We start from the raw sequence: 26845 nt of genomic DNA, 5'->3' as shown, positions 1-26845 counted from the left end.
TCTCCCCGTGTTTGCGTGGGTTTCGCCCCCACAACCCAAGAGATGTGGATTGGACACGCTAAATTGCCCCTGAATTGGAAAAAAGAAGGAATTGGGTACTCTAAATTTATTTTTTAAAAATTGGTAGAAGGGCAACATCTCAATTTAAAAATTCTGGACGGATGCTTCATCCCGGGATGCCCAAAATGCATTCCCTGATGGGATGGAGAATTGGGCGCTGGGGGAATATCGGGATTGTCGTCGAGCGCCGATCCGACACAATGTCCCTACCCCCCAATGGCTGTAGGAACGAGGTCCATGCCGCACGCCAGTGGGACACATGAATAAATGCGAATGGATCTTAATATCCCATTTGGATCCATTCAGCGGGTCTTGCGTCCTATGCTCCGGCCTCCCATGATTCCCTGGTCCCCGTGGCCGGGAATCACATGGCTGCGGATTACCTAAAGGGAAATCATTCTTGACAAATGTTCTGGAATGTTTTGAGGATGTGACCAGGAGAGTGGTCAAGGATGAACCAGTGGATGTTGTGTATCTGAACTTTCAAAAGGCTTTTGTAAAGGTCCCATGCAAGAGATTAGTAAGCAAACTTAAAGTTCATGGTATTGGGAGTGATGTATTGATGTGGATAGAGAACTGGCTGGCAGACAAAAAGCAGAGAGTTGGAATAAATGGGTCCTTTTCAGAGTGGCAGGCAGTGACGATTGGGGAACCACAGAGGTCAGTGCTGGGATCACAGCTGTTCACAATATATATTAATGGTTTGGATGAAAGGGTGGCGCAGTGGTTATCACTGCTACCTCACAGCGCTGAGGTCCCAGGTTCGATCCCGGCCCTGGGTCACTGTCCATGTGGAGTTTGCACGTTCTCCCTGTGTCTGCGTGGGTTTCACCCTCACAACACAAAGATGTGCAGGTTAGGTGGATTGGCCACGCTAAAGAACAAAGAACAGTACAGCACAAGAATAGGCCCTTTAGCCCTCCAAGCCTGCGCCAATCATGTGTCCTATCTAGACCAACTGCCTATATCCTTCTATACCCCGTCTGTTCATGTGTTTATCCAGATAGGTCTTAAAGGTCGCTAACCTATCTGTCTCAACCATCTCTCTTGGCAGTGCATTCCAGGCCACATCCACCCTCGGTTTAAAAAAACATTCCCCCGCACATCTCTACTGAACCTACCCCCCCTTACCTTGAAATTGAGCCCCCTTGTAATTATCATTTCCACTCTGGGAAAAAGCCTTCAACTGTTGACCCTACCTATACCCCTCATAATTTTAGAAACTTCTATCAGGTCGCCCCTCAGCCTCCATCTTTCCAGGGAGAACAATCTCAGTTTATTCAATCTCTCCCCTTAGCTAATACTCTTCATACCAGGCAACATCCTGGTAAATCTTTTCTGTGCCCTCTCCAATCATCCAAATCCTTCTGGTCATGTGGTGACCAGAATTAGACACAGTATTCCAAATGTGGCCTAACTAATGTTCTATATAATTGTAACTTAATTTGCAAGCTTTTGTACTCGATACCCTGTCCGATGAAGGCAAGCATGCCTTTTGCATTGTTTACCACCAGTTACACCTGCGCTCCCACTTTTAAGGAACTTTGGACCTGCATGCCCAGATCTCTCTGTGTCTCTATGCTCCTGATGGTTCTGCCATTTCTTTTATAGCTCCCACCTGAATTGGATCTACCAAAATGCAATCACTTCACATTTGTCCGGGTTAAATTCCATCTGCTATTTCTCCTCCCATTTTTGCAGCCTATCTATACCCTGCTGTATTCTCTGACAATCTTCACCACTATCCGTGACTCCTGCAATCTTAGTATCATCCGCAAACTTGCTAATCAGACTAGCTACATTTTCTTCCGAGTCATTTATATATTTGAAAAACAGCAGAGATCCCAGTACGGATCCCTGTGGAACACCACGAGTTACAGACCTCCATTCGGAAAAACACCCTTCCAATGCTACCCTCTGTCTTCTACGGCCAAGCCCGTTCTGAATCCATCCAGCTAGTTCACCCCTGACCCGGTGTGACTTAATCTTTTGCACCAGCCTGCCATGAGGGACCTTGTCAAATGCTTTACTAAAGTCCATGTAGACAACATCCACAACCCTTCCCTCGTCAATCATTTTTGTCACCTCTTCAAAAAACTCAATAAAATTAGTGAATTGCCCCTTAATTGGAAAAAATGAATTGGTTACTCTAAATTAAAAAAAAAAGATTTGGTAAAGGAATTGCATGCAATATCTCCAAATTTGCAGATGACACCATGCTGGGTGTGCTATGAGGAGGATGCAAAGAAGCTGCAGGGTGACTTGGACAGACTGGCTGAGTAGACAAATACTTGGCAAATGCAATATAATGTGGGTAAATGTGATGTTCTCCACTTAGGTGGTAAAAACAGAAAGAAAGATTATTATCTGAATGTTCATGGAAATGGGGAAGTGCAGCAAGACCTGGAACAGTCGCTGAAGATTGGCATGCAGGTACAGCAGACAGTGAGGAAAGCTAATGGCATGTTGGCCTTTATAGTGAGAGGATTTGAGTGTACGAGGAGGGATGTGTTGTAGCAGCTATGCAAGGCCAGCGTGAGGTCACACCTTGAATATTGTGTGCCGTTTTGGTATCCGAGTTTGAAGAAGGACATTCTTGCTATTGAGGGTGTCCAGTGAAGGTTCACCAGATTCATCCCTGGGATGGCAAAACTGACATATGAAGAAAGACTGGATTGACTGGGCTTGTACTCACTGGAGTTTAGAAGAATGAGAGGGGATCTCATAGACACATATAAAATCCTGATGGGACTGGATTGGCTAGATGTGTCCAGAACTAGGGTCACAGCGTAAAATAAGGGGTAGGCCATTCAGGACTGAGATGAGGAAGAAAGTCTTCTCTCAGAGAATTGTGAACTTGTGAATTCTCAACCACAGAAAGCTGTTGGGGCCAGTTCATTGGAAATATTCAGGAAAGAGCTGGACGTGGCCCTTGCAGCTAAAAGGATCAAGGGGGGCTTCAATCGGGGCTGGGGGGCACTGTGGCAGGCGGTCCAGGGCACATGAGTGGCCAAAGGGGGATACTATTTTTGTGGTCCGGGTCCTCGGACTGAGTCCGCTGTGAAGCACAGTGCGGCCGCTGCAGGCCGCCGCCGTGCGCATGCGCGGCCATGGAGCTGGAAATTCTCAGGGCCGGATCGGCAGCTAGAGCTGGGTGCTCTACGCTGCCTCCCTGCTAGCCCCCAGAAAAACGGTGAATCGGTGGCCATTTTGCACCAGTTTTCCTGGAGTAAAACACCACTGTTTTCATGCCGGCATGGGGGACTTAGGGCGGGATTCTCCAATCCTGCGGCCAAGTTCTGACGCTGGCGTGAAAAGTAGCGTGAGCCAGTCTGGAGTCACCGGGCCTCACCTGGCAGCTATCCACCCCTTCCCAGGGAGCTGGTACAGCGCCAGAGTGGTTTACGCAGCTCCAGCGCCCGAAAGCCGGCGCCCCACGGCATGCGCATGGGGTCCTGTCTCCGGGCCGGACCCCGTGGAACCAGCCTGCCCGCCAATCGGTAGTCCCCGATCGCGGGCCAGGCCACCGTGGAGGCCCCCCCCCTGGAGTCGGAACCCCTGACCCACCCCCCAGGACGGCCCCCGCAGACAGAGCTCCGAGGTCCCGCTGTGTGCGACCATACGTAACCCACGCCGGCAGGACTCGGCCGTACTCGGCAGGCACTCGGCCCATCGTGACCCGGCCAATCGCCCGGGGGCTGCTTTCAACGGCCTCCTGACAGGCGCGGTGGCGATCCCGTGGGCGCCTGAAAATCGGCGCTGGAGAATCGGTGAGCCTGCGTCAGCGCGGCGTGGCTCGATTCTCGCGGGATTGGAGAATCCAGGCCCTAGTCTCCCAAACGGAGAATCCAGCCCAGATTGAACTCAAATTTCTCCTGGCCTTAGACAAGCATGTCTTCAATTGTCTGGGCATTAAGCTCAGGAATGGCTGCTTTAAGTCTTTCTGCCTCTACACATCTTTCTCCTCCTTTCTCTCCCCTTTCCCAGTATACATTAAATGGCACGGTGTCAAATTTGCTCATTATGCTGCTGTCGAGTATATTGTGGCGCCTCAATATGTAAAAGACCCTCTATAAATGCACATTATTGTTGTTGGAAGTAAATCGGTGTGGAGGTCAGGTGATGACATGTGCTGTAATTGCTTTCCATAATTGTGTAACCCGCCACACACTTTGAGGTTACACATGAAGATTGAGCACTTGAGCACGTTGCCAGATGGAAATTGGTGGTCGTTGGACCATATACTAAATAGTGTACGCCAGTATCCTCGGTGAAAGAGAGAAAATACAGATTTCAATTAGAAACTTCCCCACTGAGAGCATCAATTGTTAAAATTTTTTTTTTTGTTGATAAATTTAGAGCACCCAATTATTTTTTTCCAATTAACGAGCCAATCCACCTACTCTGCACATCTTTGGGTTGTGGGGGTGAAATCCATGCAGACATGGGGAGAAAGTACAAACTTCACACAGACAGTGACCCGGGTATGGGATCAAACCTGGGTCCTCAGTGCCGTAGGTAGCAGTGCTAACTACTGGGCCACCGTGCTGCTCTGAAAGCATCAATTGTAACTGAAGCAGATGTACATGATTCTACAAGTTTCATATACTGAGGTTAGAAAAGAAAACTAGAATAATTTATGGCATAGATAACTGTGGTTTATTTACACGATAAATATGGGGCGGTATTCTCCGCTCCCGATAAAAATCGGGATGGCCGTCGTGAAATCGGCCGAGGTTCACGACAGCCTCGGGGGGGCTAGGAGCGGGCCTCCGTCTTTCCCGGCCGCGAACTTGTCACGCCGGAAATGACTTGCAAAACGGCTCATTTGTGAGGCCGGTTCCAACCCGCGCATGCGCGGATGACTTCATCGCGCAGACGGCGCGAACCGAGCATGCGCGGTGGCCGTCTTTCTCCTCAGCCGTCCGGCAAGACGTGGCGGCTTGATCTTGCTGGGCGGCGGAGGGGAAAGAGTGCGTCCGTTTTGGACGCTGGCCCGACGATCGGTGGGCACCGATTGAGGGCCTGTCCCCTGCACCACCTAATTCCAAAGTTGGCTTTTTGCTCTAATAGTAAATGATTGTAATATTTTCTACAAACCTCATCTCTGACCTTCCACTTTCCCGACTGACGGTCTTCAACCTAAAAATGCCCATGGAGTTCTGCAACTGTCAATCACAGGACCAAACCTGACGGGCAATTTTGCTGCAGTCTCGTCTGAATCCTGAAACTGTCAAATATCTAACTGTAATTTCAAATGCCACAGTATCAAAAGTGATCCACTTACAGTATAATTATACTGGCTCAGAAATTGCTGCCAAAATAGCAATGAAACCCCAAGAAACACTCCAGCAGCCCAGTGGGAATAACCACCCTCCAGACGTGGAATTAAGTACAGCAATTCGGACTGACCGAAATGTCCGACAAAGCCCCCATCTGCAATAACCACAGGTTCACACCAGCACTCACCGACGCCACCTTCAAAAGGTGGAGAGAGGATAGTGGGGACATTAACAGTCAGGGACCTATACACTGACGGTAGGGTCACAACACTGGACAAACTGACGCAGAGATTCCAACTAGCTAAAGGCAACGATCTCCAATACCTGCAGCTTAAAAACGTCTTACAGCAGGTAACAAGGGCATACCTGTGACCACCACAACAGACACTATTAGAAGAGCTACTGGACGCAGACATCCTTTGCAGAGGGAACTGTCATGACATGTACGAACGACTGCTAGAGGGGGCCGACACCGAACTGGACACGACAAGGAAGAAGTGGGAGGAAGACTTGGGGTTCTAAATAGGGTGGGGATTCTGGAGTGAAGCACTGCACAGGGTCAACTCTAGCTCCACATGTGCGAGGCTCAACCTAACGCAGCTAAAAGTGGTACACAGAGTCCACTTGACCAGATTCCCAATGAGCAGGTTCTTCCAGGAGGTGGAGGATAGATGTGAACAGTGCCAAGGAGGCTCGGCCAACCACGGCCACATGTTCTGGTCTTGCCCCAGACTTGCTGGGTACTGGACATCCTTCTTTTTTTAACAAACAATTTTATTGAGGTATTTTTTGGCATTGTAAACAGTAACAGATTACAGAAATGTGCAAACATTAACGGAAAACTAACACCTCAACCAAACCATGGTGCACATAATCGCTCCTCTCCCATAAATACTACCTGCCTATTTATTCCTCCTACTCTACTCTAATCTCTCTTCTCCCCCCCCCCCCCCCCCCCAAACTGCTGACGCTCCTGCGAAGAAGTCGATGAATGGTTGCCACCCCAATACAGATCCCCTCAAGGCGAAATTGATTTTTTCCATACCCAGAAAACTCGACATGTCCGAAAGCCACAGTTCGGTCTTCGGGGGTTTTGAGTCCCTCCATGCCAGCAGTATCCGCCGCCAGGCTATCAGGGAAACAAAGGCCAGAACATCGGCCTCTTTCTCCTCCTGGACTCCCGGGTCTTCCGGAACACCGAACATTGCCACCTCTGGACTCATCACCACCCTTGTTTTCAGTACCCGGGACTGGACATCCTTCTTCGAGGCAATGTCTAAAGTGCTGGGGATGAGGGTGGAGCCATGCTCGAAAGTGGCAGTCTTCGGGGTATCAAACCAGCCAGATTTCTTCATGGGGAGGAGGGTGGACGCCCTTGCCTTTGCCTCCCTGATTGCCTGCCATAGAATCCTGCTCGGCTGGTGGTCAGCTGCAGACTGGCTGTCCGACCTCTCGGGGAGGCAGCAAAACCCAGCAGGAAAGAATGGCGGGCAGCAGTGAAGAAGAGGGGAAGGGAGAGAGGGGAGGGAAGTGAGGAGAACATAAAAGGGGAACCAGAAGGGGGAACAGATAAGAAAACAAAACGGAGGTTGAGGGGGGGGGGGGGGGGGGGGGGGGGGGGGTGAAAGAGCACAGGGGAAGACAACAGTGGCAGCAACTACAGCACGGCCCTCTGGGTTTCCAGTTGGGGAACCAATGAGGCACCGATGCGGCCTCTGTTGCCATTATGGCTCATCCCTAATTGCTCTTGATTCCAGATTTCACCATGCCAAGTTTTTGGTGCATTCAATTTTCACCATCTCTGTGGTGGGATTCAAACCCGGCTCCCCAGTGCTACCCTGGGTCTCCGGATTATTAGTCCAGTGACAATGCCACTATGCTACTACCTCTACTGTTGCCTCTTTTGAGGAAGGCCTGCTGAACTATGAGCCAGTCAGGCCATAACGGGACACTGGCGGACCTTCCATGGGACAAGGATCCACCCACAGGGCAGGAGCTTCCACCACTGAGGGTTGCTGGCTCATCGGAGGCTGGCAGCACTTTTGCTCAGCAGCACATGTGGGGAGGCAGTGGCTGCTTCTGGAATCTATCCACGAGGCCCAGGAATGTGGAGCAACCTAGGCCAGAGGTCAGTGATGGAGGGAGGGGTTTTGTGAGGTGGGAGGTGCAGGGGAAATGGTGTAGCAGGCGTCAGCAGCAAGAATAGGCAGTCTCTGTCAGCAGGCCTCCCTGTTCCCAATACCAGGATCCTCGATCAGGCACTTAATACCTTTCAAAGGGAACCCTCCACCTCCCCACCCATGGAGATTGGAAACAACCTGCACATGTTTGTTGTCATATACCCGCATGGCGAGCTTTGTGCCAACCTCTGAGTCAACACCAACCATGGCAGGTATGGTCCTTTGGTGGGCATGGATTGGCCAATTAAGGGCCTCATGTGGCAGGGGGTAGGAAGGCAGTCCATGGACTTTCCTACCACATATTTGACGGGGTCAGTACAGCATCATGGTGGGGAGCCCATTTGCCGTCATTCCACCTGTTTAAATGTCCACCCTGACACAAAACCTGCCATGAGAGATGATATAATGGTTATATTTCACATTCCCTTGGTCTGATTGGTTATTGTTGGGCTGTTTGCTGAGGTCCAAATGCTCTGTATCCCTTGTGACATTATCAGCTCGTATGTTTAACAACATGTCACACAAATGATAAAAAAACAGAGCTAGCAAGTTTAGCTAGTGGCAGGCACTGTGAAAATAATGGGATTATTCATGCTACAAATGTTCTTTAACTGTAAAGTGTGAATCTCCACCACCCTAACTAAAAGCGTAGCAAGTTTGGGTTCTCGGGTTACAATTCATTTATATTTAAAAGAAAGATATCAATGTAAAAATGTATTTAATTAAAAATAATTTGTCATTTGTTTGTGCAATTTTACAGAGACATTTAAAAAATAAATAAATTTAGAGTACCCAATTAGTTTTTTCCAATTAAGGGTAAATTTAGTGTGGCCAATCCACCTACCCTGCACATCTTTGGGTTGTGGGAGTGAGACCCACGGAGGCACGGGGAGAATGTGCAAACTCCACACGGTCAGTGACTGGGGCCGGGATTGAACCCGGGTACTTGGCACCATGAGGCAGCAGTGCTAACCCCTGTGCCACCATGCCACCCCTACAGAAACATTTTGTTTTAAACAAATTCTCCTTTTAGGAGCTCACATGCACTAAGAATAGATTAAAATCTACCTGGGCCTGTTGATTGAGTACGGAAGATCATTGTACTACTTAATTGAACTTTCAAGTAATTCAATGGTGACTAAAGAAGAGTATGAAGAAGACTAAATTATGCTGTAAAACTGTTCTTTTACACTGCGTTCTTTGGTAAGTGAAGTGAAGACATAATTAATGATGAGCTTGTTGCTTTCCAGCACTCCAGCATTATCTGCAAAGCAGAAGAGTACTAAGGTAGCAAGCATTGTTTCTTTCCTGTCTAGTAGGAATGCTCAGCTTTCCATTCAGAAATGACAAGATAGTTAAGTGTGCATTGATGAGTGACATGCATTTATATCTTTCTGTGGTGATGGTTTGGTGCTGAAGGTGCTGGCGGAGATGAACACTGGGCAAGGTGTTTAGGGAAGAGGAGAAAGAGGGGAGGAGGCAAGTTAAAAGGCTCTGTTTGAAGAAGTCGATTCTTAGATTGGTATAATGTCTGTGTGGCTCCCTCTCCTTCCAATTACTTGGGTGTTGAGAGCCATAATAACAAATTGAGAGTTTGTTTGACATCAGTCAATTGCGACCCCCCATGCAAGTGTGCCTGTTGAGACCTGCCATGTTCTGTGATCTTCTTTTGCTTCGTTTCAGTCCTGCACATGTCTGGAGAAGGACTGTTTTGATTGCCTGAGATGTTTGTTGATTCTTACTTGAAAACAGTGTGTTATTCAAGTGTTTACTGACATTTTTCTCTCAGCGACTGTAATTAGCAACGGCATCCTATATTTAACAAATTCAGCCTGAGGGTTACGTTCCTTCAGCTAAGAGATATTCTAGTATCAACTTAATCATTTCTCTCTTGACTCCAAAACATCTGCCTAAGTAAAAATGAAAATCAATCATTAAATGCTTGAAATCTGCAATAAAAAAGTACTGCTGTAGATATATAGGGTACCTGTCAACATTTGACTGTGGAGAAGTTAGGTTAATATTTCAAATTGATATCCATCATGAGAACATCCCTTCAATATAAACTTTATCAATAAAACAGTGTACTTGATCTTTGTGGCCAGATTATTGTCATACACCTCAAGGACTCAATTAAGGATTAGGCGATGAGGAATAAGCTAACATAACTTTGTTGAACATTTGATACCTTTGCTACGATGTACTAGTGATTCCAGAATAAATTGATAGGTACACAGAAAGAAGAAATGAACAAAAACATCCCCTTTTGAAATAAACCCGCACTTCTGAATCTGTTTTAAATTATACTTATATTTTAAGTCCTCTGAATTTTGTTATGCTTCGCATGTAGAATTCAGTATTGATGGGAATTGTAAATTACCATCAGTACCAAAGGACATAGTCAATGAAATAGCTGAGAAAAGGTGGCATCAAGCACATTGAACTCTAGCGCACTCTGCTGCAAAGTGATAGGTTCCAGGGTTGTTTCATATCAAAGCTTTTCCATTGTACAGGTAGGTACAGTGGACCATTCATTCTATTCAGCCATTGAATTTGCTCATGGCCAATTTGCAGCCACAACTCCATTTGCCCACCTCAACCACATATCCCTTGACACCCTTATCCAAACTTAATCTCTCAACCTCATGCCATCCAGAAGGGTAAGCAGCCAATGACATTGAAGTATTTTCACAGACAGCAAACCAGGGCGTAAACCCACAAAATCCCTTCACTTTTAGGGCGCAATTCTCCCAAAGGGGAACAAAGTCCCCTTGCGAGCGCATTTATCCGCCTGCTTTCAAGCTCTCCCAGTGCCGAGAAACACATGGCTTTTCAATGTGACTTGTGTTGAATAAGGAGCCTGAACAGGGAACGCGCGGCTGAGGCCACACAGCCCCGTTTTGGACAGTGGGGAGGTCTGCTCGCCGGGACTCCCCATTTAAGCAAGAGATTGGAACGCCATTTTAAATGGTGCGCTGATCTCCAAGGCCCCCGCACAATCCCCGGCCTCCCCCCACATTGGCATGGTAGCACATTGGTTAGCACTGTTGCTTTACAGCGCCATGATCCCAGGTTCAATTCCCGGCTTGGTTCACTGTCTGTGCGGATTCTGCACGTTCTCCCCTCGTCTGCGTGGGTTTCCTCAGGGCGCTTCGGTTTCCTCCCACAAGTCCTGAAAAATGTGCTGTTAGGTGAATTGGACATTGTGAATTCTCCCTCAGTGTACCTGAACAGGTGCTGTAGTATGGAGACGGGGGGAATTTTCACAGTAACTTCATTGCAGTGTTAATGTCAGCCTACTTATGACAAGAGTAAAGATTATTATTATTAATTATATTGCACCTAATTGAGGTCAGTTAGCTCAGCACAAACCAGGGATCTAACACAAGACCTCTGCTTTGTAGGGATGGACAGCACACTGGTTGGTGCATTTGTCAGCCATCATAAAACACATTTGTAAGCAATTGATGTTCATTTGGATTAATATTACTTATGAATTCTACACTCTAAAAATGTTCATTCAGTTTTTCTTTCTTAAGATACAACTGAAAATAAAGCATCCTCTATTGGTCAAGCAGCAAGAGGGATGCTTTCATAACTTCACTTTGCCAATTAATTTGAGAGTCATGTGCCATTTCTCACTTCTGCCTGAAGAGTAGGTAAATCACATGCAATACCTGTATCTATGGCCAGGCAATGCTAAGAGAGTCATTGTAATTATGTTTTTTATGATGTTTGTAACTGCGAATCAAACGGTGAGATCTGTCCAAATATATGTTGGTACTTTTTGACTATAAAAAGAAAGTAGCAGAAGAAGAGTAGATTGCAGACCAGTATATGGATCTAAATTTGTATTGGTCTCCACTGAATAAAGTGTATAGGTGAACATAAAAGTAATGTTACCCCACACAGCAACTATTATTAATAAATTTGTTTTCTAAACCCTGGCCATTTGTGAAAATGTCCAGGAAGTTATTCAGCTGGGTTCATTTTAGGGACAAACCTTTAATGTGTTATAACATTGAAATAATTGACACAAAGTAGTATTTTATGGCAGTCTATATTTGGTATTTAGGTCACCGATTTTAACAAACTTAAGTGTCTGTAAAGTTGCTTTAGATGGTTAAGAATATTTAAGGCACCTTAACCAGTTTTTCTCTTCCTCAATTTCAAAGGAGGGGTTAATCCATTTATTTGAATTTAATTTACGCTCTGTTTAAAAAAAAAGCGGATGAGAGGAATTTGGCATATAAGGGTTAAGTGTTCATTCAATAACATAGCTTACAGAAATTTATAATTGTTAAGAGGATCTAGATTATAAGTGCTTGTATGTTATAGCAGATGCCCTCTGTAATAAGGCTTTTTGTCCTTTTTTTCAGATGGTATTCACAGTGTTACAGCCCAGTGTACGCTGCAGGTCACTATTGTCACTGATGAAATGTTGAGCAACAGCATCACCTTACGTCTGGAGAACATGTCCCAAGAGAAGTTTCTCTCTCCACTCCTATCTCTGTTTGTTGAGGGAGTGGCCATCGTATTATCTGCAATGAAAGAGGACATTGTGATATTCAACATACAGAATGACACAGACGTAAGAGCTACTATCCTGAATGTCAGTCTGTCTGTCTTGTTACCTGGAGGGGTCCAAAATCATTTTTTTACTTCTGAGGACTTACAGGAGCAGATTTACCTCAACCGCACTCTTCTGACAGCCATTTCCACGCAAAGGGTGCTCCCATTTGATGACAACATTTGCCTCCGGGAACCGTGTGAGAATTACATGAAGTGTGTGTCAGTTTTGAAGTTCGATAGCTCTGCCCCATTCATCACCTCGGATACAATCTTGTTTCGTCCCATCCATCCGATAAATGGTTTGAGGTGCAGGTGCCCAGCAGGGTTTACGGGAGACTACTGTGAAACAGAAATTGACCTCTGTTACTCAAACCCCTGTGGAAACAATGGGATTTGTCGAAGTAGAGAAGGAGGATATACCTGTGAATGCCATGAAGACTACACAGGTGAGTTCTGAATCTGGTGCCATTTTACTTAACTGCCTAGGCTATTGGAACATGTGAAAACAAATTCTGTTTGAAATCAATTTGCTTCATGCGACATCTTAACTTTTTTTTTCAAAATTATTCACATGATGTGAGAATTGGTGACACAAGATCTTGGGGCACAGTGGGTAGCATCTCTACTTCTGGGCCAGAAGCTCCAGGTTCAAGTCCCATTTCAGGACTTGATGGATATGGAAAGTATGTTTACGACATGTCCGTCAGGGTGATTATCAGCCTTAATGGTGGGGTGAGTTTCCTGTTCAGCCATACTATAGGAGGCATGGCAAACCACTGCAATACTTTACCAAGCATGATCATGGACCAATCCAATGGAAATGCATGGTAAATAACACCCTGAGGTACCTGAAGGAGGAGGAGGAGAAAGAGATTAGCATCAATGGCAAGGCAAGCATTTATTGCCCATTCCTAATTGCCCTTGAGAAGGCGGCGATGAGCCTCCTTCTTGGAACTGCCATAATCCCGTGCTGAGAAGGTACTTCCAAAGGAATTCAAGGATTTGGACCCAATGACGAGAAAGCAATGATGATGACTGGAATGCTCCGGCCTCTGGCATTCTCTTTTCCCGCTGCCAGTGCACCCCTGCCCGTGTGTTTCCGGACGGCCTGGGGTGAGTTTAATGGGCAATCCAATTGCAAGCGGCGGGAAGAGAGAATCCCGCCGCCAACGAATGGCGGGTCGTTGAGAAACACGCGTCTGGGGAAACCGCAGAATCCAGCCCGATATATTTCTAAGACAGGATGGTGTGGGACTTGGAGGAGAATTTGCAGGCAGCAAAATCCACATGTGCCTGCTGCCCCTGTCCTCCTAGCAGGGATCAGTAGGTGCTGTTGAAGAAGCCTTGGTAAATTGTTCCAACGTATCTTGCAGCTGTATTGTGGCAGTGGTGGATGTTATTTTTTTTTAATATAAATTTAGATTAGCCAATTATTTTTTCCAATTAAGGGGCAATTTAGCGTGGCCAATCCACCTACTCTGCACATTTTTGGGCTGTGGGGGCGAAACCCACGCAGACACGGGGAGAACGTGCAAACTCCACACGGACAGTGACCCAGAGCCGGGATCGAACCTGGGACCTCAGCGCCGTGAGGCGGTTGTGCTAACCACTAGGCCACCGTACTGCCCTAGTGGTGGATGTTATGATGCCACTTGCTATAGTCCCACAAATCCACAGGTGGAGTCAGTTGTCATTTACCTGACAGTTCTATCATGTTCAATACACTTTTAAGTACAACATTTTGTGTCAAATCGTGTTTGGTATTTACCATATAACCATTAACTCACCTTGCTGATATCCTTCCAATACTATAACAAAACATGTTAATAGAATTACTGAGTAAGAAGGAAAAACAGAAAATGATAAGTCACAAACCTGAAACATTAATTGTTTTTCTCTCAGATGCTGCCAGACCTGCTGAGCATCTCCAGCTTATTTTCTTTTTATTGCATATGTCCAGCACCTGCAGTATTTTGCTTTTAAAACTGAGTAAGAACTTACTAGTTTAACACAAGTCTTTGCTCTTCCAATAAACTTGTGTCTGCATGACAAACTCTTTTTTTAAAAAAAAGTTATGTTCATTACCCATTAGCTGCAGTTAGCACAATTAGAAGAGTTTCTTGCAGGACCATATTCAATTTACTAAGCTGGTTCTACATTTTTCTTTTTATCAACACCAATTGTAAAAAAAACAAACATCAAAAGTGATTCGATAGGAGAAAATTGTGATTAGCTTTTTTCGCCCTAATGCTACTCCACTGTTCCACCTACTTAGGTTAACACCGATTACTCTTCTATCACAGAAGGTGTAAGGGAATCAATAGAAATGAAATACATTAGTAAAGATGAGTTGATGTAAACGATCAGCCATGGTTTTGTTGAATGTTGGCCGGAACAGGCTTGGGGGCTTCATAACCTACACCTGCTCTGATATCTTTTTCTTAAAGTTATTGGTGCATAAGGGTTCTGAAAAAAAATTGTCATCTTTTAGAATAGATTTGCCAAACACATAATTGCACCACAAACTATTGGCCAAATAGACTAAAGGCAAATATTAAAGAAGCCTGACTTGTGTTTGTGCTTTCCTCTCTCTTATTTTTATTCTGTTTACATGTACAGTTATTACGAGTGGTGGGTCTGCATTATTCTCTTTCCTTCAATATTGTCGGTCAGACCTGTAAGAAAATACTGTGTCCCTGATGGTCTGACAAGCACCGATAATTCTTAATGTCTGATTAATCAATATTTGACCCAGGGTCCATAAAAATAAGGTGACCTGTGTATTGGACTCTCTGATCTTGCGCATGCACTGGCGTGCATTTCTCCTATTTATTGAACACTTGGGTTAGCTGAGGCTGATTGCAACTTACAAACAAATTAAATTTGCATGTGAAATGTGAAGGAACAGAAAAAGATTTTTACTGCAAGAGTCAACTCTTTCCTATCGCTCTCTGTAACGTAACATCCAAGTAACAAATATGATAAATTTTGTTCTTTGAGATGGCCCCACCTCATTTTGCATGGCAGAGTAACTGAGATAACTTGGCAAAGTGAGAAACTCTACCACTCCCCATTGTCCCTAAACTGACACACAAAACCATGTTAACCTATTTCTTCTGTTCCTAGCCAAACTGGGTTTCAGTCACTCCAGGCTTATGGCTAATCGGATAGAAATGTCTGGTGGAACGTTTGAGAGTCCACCGTTGTAACCTGAACACTATTTTATGTGACATGGTGACAAGGTGCGGGCGCCGGCGGGAAAACGGGCGCGTTTTACATTGCTGCCGGCGCCCGTTCCGAGACGGCATTCTCCGGCCTACAAGGGGGCAAGCAGGGGCGTGGCAGGAAGCGCGGGGGCGCGGCCTCGGAGCGGCGTTGGAGACATGGTGCCATGTAAACGACGCAGTGCCGTGGCGCGCAACAGGTGACGCGAGTGCACAGGCCACTGACGGGGGACCATGGCGCCACACTGAGCAGTGGCCAGATTCATACACCACGACCTGGAGACGCTGCTGGACACCCTCGAGGAGAGGAGGCGGCGTCTGAGACCCAACTGCATGAAGTGCACCACCTAACAATGCTGTTATTCCCCCCCCCCCCCCCGGAAAGTGCGCCCATAACCAACGGGAGTGAGCCCGAACCAGAGGGGCTGAACCTGACCTGCGCCAGATCACCATGCACGCGCAGAGGGCACTGGACATAGCAGGTGTACCCGAGGACCGGGAGATTGCCCGTGCCGAGGTCGGGGGCGTGCCACCAAGTGTGATTCCCCCCCTGCCTGGTCCCCTCCCCCTCAGCCCTTTCCCCTCAACCCTTTCCCCTCAACCCTTTCTCCTCAGCCCTTTCCCCTCAAGCCATGGCCAGTCTCTACAGGCCATCGCTGACAGCATCAGTGCCATTGGCCGGGTGATGGACGTCGTTGTACAGAGCCAGACACGGATGGCGCACTCCCTGAGCTCCATGGCCGTGAAACTCCCGACCCTGGTCGACACCAGCGGGGGCCTCCAGGACTGGCCCTGGAGCCGCAAGCCGATGGGTGCCGCCAGTCTGGTGGAGGGGGCTGTCTGGCACACGCCAGGATGGCGGGGCCCCGCGGGACGCAACGGCGGATGGGCTGGGTGGACGACCGCGTGTCCGCCATCATGGCGGGCCATGACCCCCCGCAGCCTTGTGCGCCCCCACTGCCCCCCCCCCCCCACCTCCCCCCCCCCCCCCCACTCCGGCAGCGGATGTGTGGGGCCACGCACCCCCCCCCCCCCCGAGGGCCTCCCCCACATCGCCCACAGGCACGGCCGCCCTGTGTCCCCACCCCCAACGCCGTCGCACACACCCCGCGGTGTACTCCCCACGCGGTCATCCACCTCCTCCCGCATCGTCAGCCAGCCCAACTGTTTTATAACATGTTGGAATGGCGCCGGCGTGACATCCGGTTGCGCCGACGGGACTTCGGCCCAATCGGCCCGGAGAATCTTTGGCCCACCGGAGTATCGCCGCTACGGCCGTTTGCGGCGATTCTCAGTGCAGCCAGGTGCCATTTGCGCGCAGCCGTTTTCACGGGTGGGAGAATCGCGTCCTGGCGTCAGAGCGGCGATTCTCCCACCCGGCGGGGGGTTGGAGAATCCCACCCATGGTAGATTTTAAGAATAAAACACTTCCGGGCTGAATAGATAAAATCTTGAGGCATTTGAATGCAGATTGACACTGGTTTATGTTACAGTTTAAAAATTCCACTTGCTTTCTTAATTTCTTGCTGAAAGTTACCTCAGGCAAAGGCTGAACAAACATGGCAAATATAATGGAAAGGGTAGCTGTCAATACAGCTAATGTTAAGACAAAGCCCAATTTACTGATCACTGTTTCTAATTCAGAAAAGTGGACTGTAGGGAGAGCAGTGTAGACATGACACGTACTCTGGACAAGTTCCAAGGTTATGTCACCATTTTGTTCGATACTAGAATTTTATTTTAAATTTAATTTAGTCTAATTTTAATTTCATAGCCTAATTGCAATAATGGCCTCAAACAATTTCTTGTCATGTTAAAGTTATGTGAACTCTGTAAACTGCAAGCAGAAGCTTGTTTTAGTTCCCTCAGAGTACATGAGTAAGAAAATTGAGAAACTCGATATTTAGGGATATTGGCTTACTTAACATGTGGTAATACATATAATTCAACAGACTGTTGTACAGGACAAGAAACCTAAAATAAAATACTGTAGGTTCCGGAGGCCTGAAATAAAACCCAAAAGTATTGGAAATATGTGCAAATCAGGCAGCATGTGTAGATAGAGGAAATTAGGGGAAACATTACAATGATGGGTCATAGACCATCAACATTGGGCGGGATTCTCCGTCCCACCCCGGGTTTCTCCGTCCCTATCTGTCAAACCCCAGACATGACCCCCCCAACCCCTGCAAAGCCTCTTGTTCTTAATCTCGGACAAAAGTTCGGCACAACATCGTGGGCCGTAGGGCCTGTTCTGTGCTGTATTTTTCTATGTTCTATGTTCTATAATGATAATATTTTTTGTCAGAAGTAGGCTTACATTAACACTGCAATGAAGTTACTCTGAAAAGCCTCCAGACGCCACATTCCAGCGCCTGTTCGGGTACACAGAGGGAGAATTCAGAATGTCCAAATTACCCAACAGCACACCTTTCGGGACTTGTGGGAGGAAACCAGAGCACCCGGTGGAAACCCACACACACACACGGGGAGAACATGCAGATTCACACATACAGTGACCCTAGCTGGGAATCGAACCTGGGACTAGCTGTCTCGCTCTAATATGCAGATTTGTCAAAAGGTGACCTCGCCCCCAATGGACGGTTTCACATTGTGACTTGTTGCGAGATCTGCTTTCCGGGTGCAGTACTGCTGCTAGATCATGCCCATTATTCTTGGTCTCACAGGGATCATTGGCGGATGGTGTAAAATGTGTAATATGGAGTTTATGCATCCACATTTCCTTTCCTATTAAGTCGGTGAAGGTCATAAGTTAAAGTGAATGACATAACACGAAAGATGGACATGCGGTGCACTATGCCCACTGTGCTGGCTCTTAGAATGAGGCCTTCAATTAGTCCATGTGATCAATTTGGGGGTGATTTTCCGGCTGCGTGGCACCAGCACAAATCCTGTTATGATCAGAGAAATCCAAGAGAGGTCTGTAATAGGATTTGTGGCAGGCGCCAAACAGTGCGTCGTGCTCCTGGTCCACTCCAGCTGGTATGACCTGGTTCACATCCTTGTTGGCCGTGAATCAGATTAGCATATTAAAAGTATAATTTTACTATTCAAAATCAGCTTTAAGCCGAATTCTCCTGCTATTCTCCCGCCCACTGGTGCAAGGATAAACCAGCGCAAATAACTGCTGGTCTCCAGCAGCGGAGACCAGACTTGATGACCATATCGGGTGGAGTGCAGTGCCTAGGGAAGGAGGCAGGGCCTGAAGGGGGCAAAGTCATGAAGGCGGGGCATGAAGGGGGTGGGGTATAAGAAAGGGACATGAAGGGGGACATTTGGCGACCCTATGGCGGGGCCGTTCACCTGGGGGGAGGCCACTGGTGCCGGCGGTTGAGGATTGCAGCCCCAATGCCAGTGATGGTGGTGATGTGGGGGGGGGGAACTGACGACCCAATGCTGGCAATGGTGGTGGGGGAGGCATGTGTGCCTTTACTGTCACTTTGAGATCAGGGCATCCTTTAAAACCGGCATCCCGATCTCTGTGAAGTCAGGCTTTCCAATGTGTTTAGGTCCTGCCCCTCTCAGTGTTGATACAAAACTCACTCCCCTCCAAAACGGTTTCTATGTGTGGGTAGATTGCGATCCGGATCGCACCGACCCACCCGGCTGGAGACCCCACTGAGAGGTTTATTGGGAGAATTGCACCCTATATATGAAAAGAGTCAGTGGTCCCAAGACCACCCCACTTGGGGCACCATTGAACGCTTCCTTTAAATCTGGAAAAACCCCCCAAAGATTTTGAGTTCTGCCCCTTCGCAATTGTCAACCCAGACTGCCGGTTTCCCCTTTAGTTCCATAGGCTGTAGATTTGATAACAAGCCTATATCCAGAACATCATCTACTGTATCCTGTCCAAAGATGTGCAGGTTAGGTGAATTGACCATGCTGGATTGCCCCTTAGTGTCTGAGGGTTAGGGGCGGTTATAGGGATAGTGCGGGGGAATAGGCCTAGGTTTGGGTTCTCTAGTGGAGGGTCAGTGCAGACTCGATGGGCCGAATGGCCTCCTTCTACACTGTAGGGAATCTATGATTCCATGATCCTCATTAACTTTCTCCATTACTTCATCAAAGAACTCAGTGAAGTTTATCAAACACAATTAACTTTCAGTTATTAACCCCAATTTTTTTGAGTGGCAATTTAATTTGTCACCTATAGCATTAAGTGCTCTTCCTTTTAACCATTCTTTAAAAAAAATTTTTTTTAGCGTACCCAATTCATTTTTTCCAATTAAGTGGCAATTTAGCGTGGCCAATCCACCTAACCTGCATATCTTTGTGTTGTGGAGGCGAAATCCATGCAAACACGGGGAGAATGTGCAAACTCCACACGGACAGTGACCCAGAGCCAGGATCGAACCTGGGACCTCGGCACATGAGACAACAGTGCTAATGACTGCACCACCGTGCTGCCCTTCCTTTTAACCATCCTCACCTTTCTCTACTTTCTCAATGCTACCATGGCCAGTCCTCCTCTGAAATCTCCTCTTCCTGTTCCTCCGAATGTGACACCTTCCTGCTTTTGCTCCTGACATGTCCACTGCATTGAGATAAGCACTCACTCTAATTCATCCTTTGCCAGGCATTCAAATCCCAATTCCTGTAGAATTCTACTATTTTCCTTCCGCCGTTGCAACTTGTAAAGCATGATTTAGACATCATGCAATTATCACACCCTTCATAGTTCGCCTCTTTGTTATTTCCTCAACTTGACAGTTCTCTCCGACACTCACCATGACCTGTTTTGTTGGCTTCTCAATTTTAAAAAGAGGCCAGCTGTGTTTGGCTGTGGACACTGTTACAATGCTCATGCGATATTGAAGTCTATTTTCACCCCACATACATATGAAGAATGACAGGCTTAGCACAGTTTCCAGGAAATTGGTAACAGCAGCAAACCTGTATGTAATAATTCCTTAATATGACAGCAAGCAGGGCCATTCTTCCATAGCAGATCCCAAGGACACAAATTTTTAAACACCTGCAGATAGTTTGTCTCTGAATTCTAGTTTTTCGAAGCTCAGAAATTAATGAGGGAATGGGACACGATACAATGGGGCAAGTAATAATTGTGAAAGGAGAGTGAGGTTCTGTAAACAAAGGTGTAAAATAAATATGTGTAGAATATCGAGAGGTGTCAGATCTGGAACATCAAGTAAGTATTGTTACCTTTTACAACTTGGGCTGCGTGATGGTAATTGTGATCAAATTACATTAAAAAAGTCTCAAAACCATGATCCGATTATAGTTCCCAGCATGCATTGCTTTAAAAAAAAATTAGAGTACCCAATTCATTTTTTCCAATTAAGGGGCAATTTAGCATGGCCAATCCACCTAGTCTGCACATCTTTTGGGTTGTGGGGCGAAACCCACACAAACATGGGGAGAATGTGCAAACTCCACACGGACAGTGACCCAGAGCCGGGATTGAACCTGGGACCTCGGCGCTATGAGGCAGCAGGGCTAACCCACTGCGCCACCGTGCTGCCCTCCCAGCATGCATTCCTGATCTTCCAGTTGAAGAAGCCAAGTTTGGCTTAATAATTACTTGTTTCCATGGTAACAGATGTCACACCCTGGTTATAGCAACATCTTTATGCTGTTTCGATAATAGATAATGTTGTAGGTCTTAATAAGGTATTTGTATTTGGGTAATTCAACAGTGAAGTATTATTAACTACTAAAAACTACGGGCGCAATTTAACAACCGTGTTGTGCCCGGCACGGATCTGCCTGCTCCGGTTAAATAATCTTTATTGTCACAAGTCGTTATTGTCTCAAGTAGGCTTACATTAACACTGCAGTGAAGTTACTGTGGAAAGCCCCTAGTCGCCACATTCCGGCAATAGCAAGAAATGGCAAAGTCGAGGTTCGCGCCAGGCACAAATCAGTTTGCTATCTAACCGGCCCACTCCCAATGGCGAGTTCCGGATGACGGCCAAATATGGCGAGCATATCATTGACCCCAATTAGCATTAATTTCCATCCATTAGTGAGATTGAAGTTGAATGGAACAGCTTCCTAGGAATGAACCGGTTCCCCAGCGCGAAATCACATGGCCCTCGTTAGCACTCCCTTTTAAAAACGTGAAGCTGGGGCAGCACGGTGGCCTAGTGGTTAGCACAGCTGCCTCACAGCGCTGAGGTCCCAGGTTCGATCCCGGATCTGGGTCACTGTCCGTGTGGAGTTTGCACATTCTCCCCGTGTTTGCGTGGGTTTCGCCCCCACAACCCAAAAATGTACAGGGTAGGTGGATTGGCCACACTAAATTGCCCCTTAATTGGAAAAAATAATTGGGTAATCTAAATTTTTTTTAAAAATGTGAAGCTGCCGCAATGGCTACTGAGGGGAACTGAGGAGGTGAGTAGCTATTTTCAGTTTTGTGTATGCAGCTCAAGGACATTGGAGCTGCTGCCCCAGGGCTTTGGGGAGGGGGTGGGTGGGTCATGGGGGATCTGTCAGGGCTGTTGTGCTTGGGTCGACGGGGCTGAAATGTTCCAGCGGTGGGTGGCTGGGGGTTGAGGGGCATTTTATCTGTGAGGCCTTCACACCACTTCAAATATTGTGGATATCCATAACAGGGGCAACTACATATATTGCCTGTCTGTCCTGACAAACACTTCCAGGACAGAGCCCAGTTCTTGGTTGTATGCGGAATGTCACTTTAACTCCCGTTGACTATGAGCAGCCTCACACAGCATCTTTGAGGGCTACCCTAGGATGACAGGTAGGCTCTTCGGGGATAAAGGGTAACTGATGAGGTTCTGGCTGAAGACACCAGTATGAAGGCTGGAGACTGAGGTGGGGACCTGATATAACGACAGTGTTCTACAAACTTTTTGTCCGGGGACCCATTTTTACCAACCAGCCAACCTTCGGGACCTAACCCGGCCGACCTTCGCGGCCCACGCTGGCCGACCTTTGCGACCCACACAGGCCTACCTTCACATCCCACGTCGGCCGACCTTCGTGACCCACGCTGGGCGACCAGCACGACCCACCATTTTCTCTTAACTTGTTTGTCGCTGACAAAAATGGAGGAAATGGTTTTGGGTCCCTTTGACCCTCATACATGCTCCTCCAATGGAATCTGTTGGATGAAGGTGAAGCCTTCTGGTGTCGGAAAGTATGGAGTCTCCATCTGTCCAATGTTCTGTATTTTTTTCCTGTAAAATTTTATCAAATAACCCCCCCCCCCCAAACTTAAAAAAAATAAAAATTAAAATGAATAAAATAAATGAAAAAATGAATAAACCCCCCCCCCCCCCCCCCCGAACTGCTAAAGGCACTCCCTCACCATAGAATTGTAGAGATCTATAGCACAGAAGGAGGCTATTCAGCTCCATAGATAAAGATAAGGTGCGGGATTCCCCGACCCCCCCCCCCTCCCCCCGCTGGATGGAGAATCACCCGGGGGGGGGGGGGGGCGTGAATCCCGCCCCGATTCCGGCTGCCGAATTCTCCGACCCTGTTTTTTTGGCGGGGGCGGGAATCGTGCCGCACCGGTCGGGGGCTGTTGGCAGTGCCCCCCCCCCGTTGATTCTCTGCTCCACGACGGGCTGAGCGGCCGCCCGTTTTCGGCCTGTCCCGCCGGCGTAAATTACACAAGGTTTGTACCGGCAGGACCTGGCTCTGCGGGCAGCCTGTGGAGTCCTCGGGGGAGCGCACGATCGGGGCCCACCGATCTGTGGGCGGCCCTGTGCCGTGGGGGCACTCTTTCCCTCCGCGCCGGCCGCTGTAAAGCTCCGCCATGGCTGGCGCAGAGACAAAATCACCTGCGCAAGCGCAGAAATCACGGCAGCGGTTCTGGAACACGCTGGCGCTCCTGCGCATGCGCCAACTAGCGCCGGCTGGCGGAGGCCATTCGGCGCCGGTTGGCACGGCGCCAATCACTCCAGCGCCGGCCTAGTCTCCAAAGGTGCGGAGGATTCCGGAGGATTCCGCACCTTCCGGGTCGCCTGACGCCGGAGTGGCTCACGCCACTCTTTGGCGCCGGTATGGCCCGCCTGCTGGATACTGGAGAATCCCACCCAAGAGGTCCTGTGGAGCAATGGGTAGGGTTCCTATCTGAAATTCCTAGTCAACCATACGATGGAAAGAAATTGGAGCCTCACCCATCAATATCCAGGCTACAATATGCATGTAAAAGTGTACGTTGCCAAAGCAGCTCAGACGTCTTGGCTCGGCGGGCTGGACAACCTGTATGGATCATATTGGTGCCAACAGCATAGGGTTGGATCCCAGTTCTGGTGGGCATGGATTTGGGACCTGCCTCCTTGCACTAGGTATGGAGGGGAGGCATGGTGCTGTGGGCCAGGCCTGCCTTTGGACAAAAAGAAGAACGATAGTACTGGGCATATTAACAGGGAATGGGTTTGTGCTGGGCAGGGTGAGTGCCACTGCCACCCAATCATGTCAATTGGTGGCTTGGACAATTTCAACTCGCGCGTCTCACTAAAATGCCATTAGCCAGCTGTCTACCGAAAACAAGCAGAGAGTGGCATCTAGCACGGAAGATCAGGCTGCTCTCGTGCCACCTGCCAGCACTTGGGTGAATCTCTGAAGGATGCCAATGGGATCCCTCATGCTGAATGGGGGGTGAGTAGAACAGCAGAGGCCTGTTCTGCTTCTCCTAACCTCACAAAAGTAAGTGTAAAACTTATTCCTACACACGCGGTTTCACTTAATACTTAAAATTCAGGACCCTAATGGCATCATTGATGAGCTGCTACCTGCATCAGGCAGGCACCTTGACCAATTGGAATAAATGTGCCCATTAGATGATATGGCGCGTCTGGTAGATGCCAGGTAGATCCCTCTTCTGGGATCTACCTGGCTCGCCACTCCTAATTAGATTGAACATGATCTCGCAAGATGTCACAATCTGAATCCCGCCCATTGTGGGCAGGATCACTATATGGCAAATCTGCATATTAGGGTGAGACAGCTAGTCCTACTCTATATACACTCATCGGATCTGCCGTGGCCCTGGGATCTAACCCCTTCACCTTGGAAACATTGGGTGAGTGCCATTTAGTGCTGGTCTCCACAAATGGGACCAGATGGAACAGCACTTCAGGAGGTCGCAGCCTGGCACTACCAAGGTGCCCTGGTGATGCTGGTGGGCCACTGCCAGGGTGCCAGGCTAGCATTTTCTTGTGCTGGGGATCGGGCCCAGGAGTGCCCTACGCATGTAAGGTGGTGTGTGGGGAGGTGGGGGGCAGGACCAGGACCCCCTTATAGGTGCGTTTGGGCTTTGTGTGGGGTTGCGTCGGGGAGTCGCAAGACTGGGATGCCATTTAAAAATGGCATCCCGATCTTTTGTTGCCGTGCGGCGTTCCGGCGAGTGGAGCTCCTCAATGCAGGAAATGGGACTAAAGCCAGCCTCGGCGAGGTGTTCCCCACTGAGGCCCCGAATTGTAACAGAGTCCTGAGAGAATACGTAGCTGTTTCTCGGTGCTGCGAGCACCTGGAAATATCCGGCAAAACGCTCTCGGTATGGGATTCTGTTTTAATTTGGGTAGATTGCATCCGTGGAGGTGGGGCACAGGAACTGTTCAAACTTGAGTACATTTTGGAAATGATTTTAACTGTGTAGCCACAGTTGGGTGGGGTTTAAATTCCCCCCCACCCCCACCCCACACTCATTATGAATGCAAAGGTTTGATCTTTTAATTTTTAAATGTTCAGAAATATCTTTGCGAAGTAAATGTAATGAACATGCACTTCTGGGTAGTGTACTGGAAATAATGCAGCAGATAGCTTGATTCTATTATGATGATCTAGAGTTTCCCTTCATAGGTCTTGTCTCTTTTTGTTTCCTCGGTGCAATTGTGTCGGAATGGTTGTGACGTTAATGAATGATAGCTCCAGGAAAAGATACTTTGTCTGGCAGTAGCTATTCATCATTGTCAGAACAAGTAGTTTTGGAGTGGTATAGCGTTTTTAAGACCCATAAGACATAGGAGCAGAATTAGGCTACTTGGCCCATCGAGTCTGCTCTGCCATTCAATCATGGCTGATAGTTTCTCATCCCCATTCTCCTGCCTTCTCCCCATAAATCCTGATCCCCTAATTAAGCAAGAACCTATCTATCTCTGTCTTAAAGACACTCAGTGAATTGGCCTCCACAGCCTTCTAGGGCAAAGAGTTCCACAGATTCACCACCCTCTGACTGAAAAAATTCCTCCTCATCTTTGTTTTAAAGGATCCTCCCTTTAATCTGAGATGGTGTCCTCTGCTTCTGGTTTTTCCGACAAGTGGAAACATCCTCTCCACGTCCACTCTATCCAGGCCTCGCAGTATCTTGTACATTTCAATAAGATCCCCTCTCATCCTTCTAAACTCCAACGAGTACAGACCCAGAGTCCTCAAACGTTCCTCATATGACAAGTTCTTCATTCCAGGGATCATTCTTGTGAACCTCCTCTGGACCCTTTCCAAGACCAGCACATCCTTCCTTAGATATGGGGTCCAAAACTGCTCGCAATACTCCAAATGGGGTCTGACCAGAGCCTTATACAGCCTCAGAAGTACATCCCTGGTCTTGTATTCTAGCTCTCTTGACATGAATGCTAACATTGCATTTACCTTCTTAACTGACGACTAAACCTGCACATTAACCTTAAGAGAATCGTGAACAAGGACTCCTGAGTCCCTTTGTGCTTCTGCTTTCCGAAGCATTTCCCCATTTAGAAAATAGTCTATGCCTAGATTCCTCCTTCCAAAGTGCATAACCTCACACTTTTCCACATTGTATTTCATTTGTCACTTCATTGCCCACTCTCCTAGCTTGTCCAAGTTCTTCTGCAGACCCCTTGCTTCCTCATTACTACCTGTCCCTCTACAGATCTTTGTATCATCTGCAAACTTACAACAGTGCCTTCAGTACCTTCTTCCAGATCATTAATATATATTGTGAAAAGTTGTGGTCCCAGCACAGACCCCTGAGGCACACCAGTAGTCATCGGCTGCCATCCTGAAAAAGACCCATTTATCCCCACTCTTTGCCTTCTGCCAGTCAGCCAATCCTCTATCCATGCCAGGATCTTACCCTTAACACCATGGGCTTTTAACTTATTTAACAGTCTCCTATGTGGCACCTTGTCAAAGGCCTTCTGGAAATCTAAATAAATCACGTCCACTGGTTCTCCATTGTCTAACTTGCTTGTTACCTCCTCAAAGAACTCTTAACATATTTGTTAAACATGACCTCCCTTTGACAAAGCCGTGCTGACTCAGTCCTATTTTACCATGCTAACCGGTCTATAATTTCCCGTCTTCTGCCTCCCTCCCTTCTTAAACAGTGGTGTTACATTAGCCACCTTCCAGTCCTCTGGGACTCTTCCTGCCTCCAGTGATTCCTGAAAGATCATCACTAGTGCCTCCACAATTTCCTCAGCTATCTCTTTTAGGACCCTGGGGTGTAGTCCATCTGGTCCAGGTGACTTATCCACCTTCAGACCTTTCAGTTTCTCCACAACCTTCTCCTTAGTAATGATCATTGCAC

The 26845-nt window shown here is 47.6% G+C and overlaps 1 protein-coding gene across 4 annotated transcripts in view; it reads left to right on the top strand.

Moving 5' to 3' along the window:
- celsr2 (cadherin, EGF LAG seven-pass G-type receptor 2) overlaps positions 1-26845 on the top strand; it is a 363231-nt gene that overhangs the window by 105701 nt on the left and 230685 nt on the right. For all 4 annotated transcript variants that reach the window (XM_038819553.1, XM_038819551.1, XM_038819549.1 and 1 more), the window contains exon 2: positions 11902-12540. In XM_038819553.1, coding sequence (XP_038675481.1) covers positions 11902-12540 — 639 coding nt within the window. The remainder of the gene's footprint in view (positions 1-11901; positions 12541-26845) is intronic.

Source organism: Scyliorhinus canicula, chromosome 15 (genome assembly GCF_902713615.1).
Source record: "Scyliorhinus canicula chromosome 15, sScyCan1.1, whole genome shotgun sequence".
NCBI classification, from domain to species: domain Eukaryota; kingdom Metazoa; phylum Chordata; class Chondrichthyes; order Carcharhiniformes; family Scyliorhinidae; genus Scyliorhinus; species Scyliorhinus canicula.
This window is presented reverse-complemented; position numbering and strand designations above follow the sequence as displayed.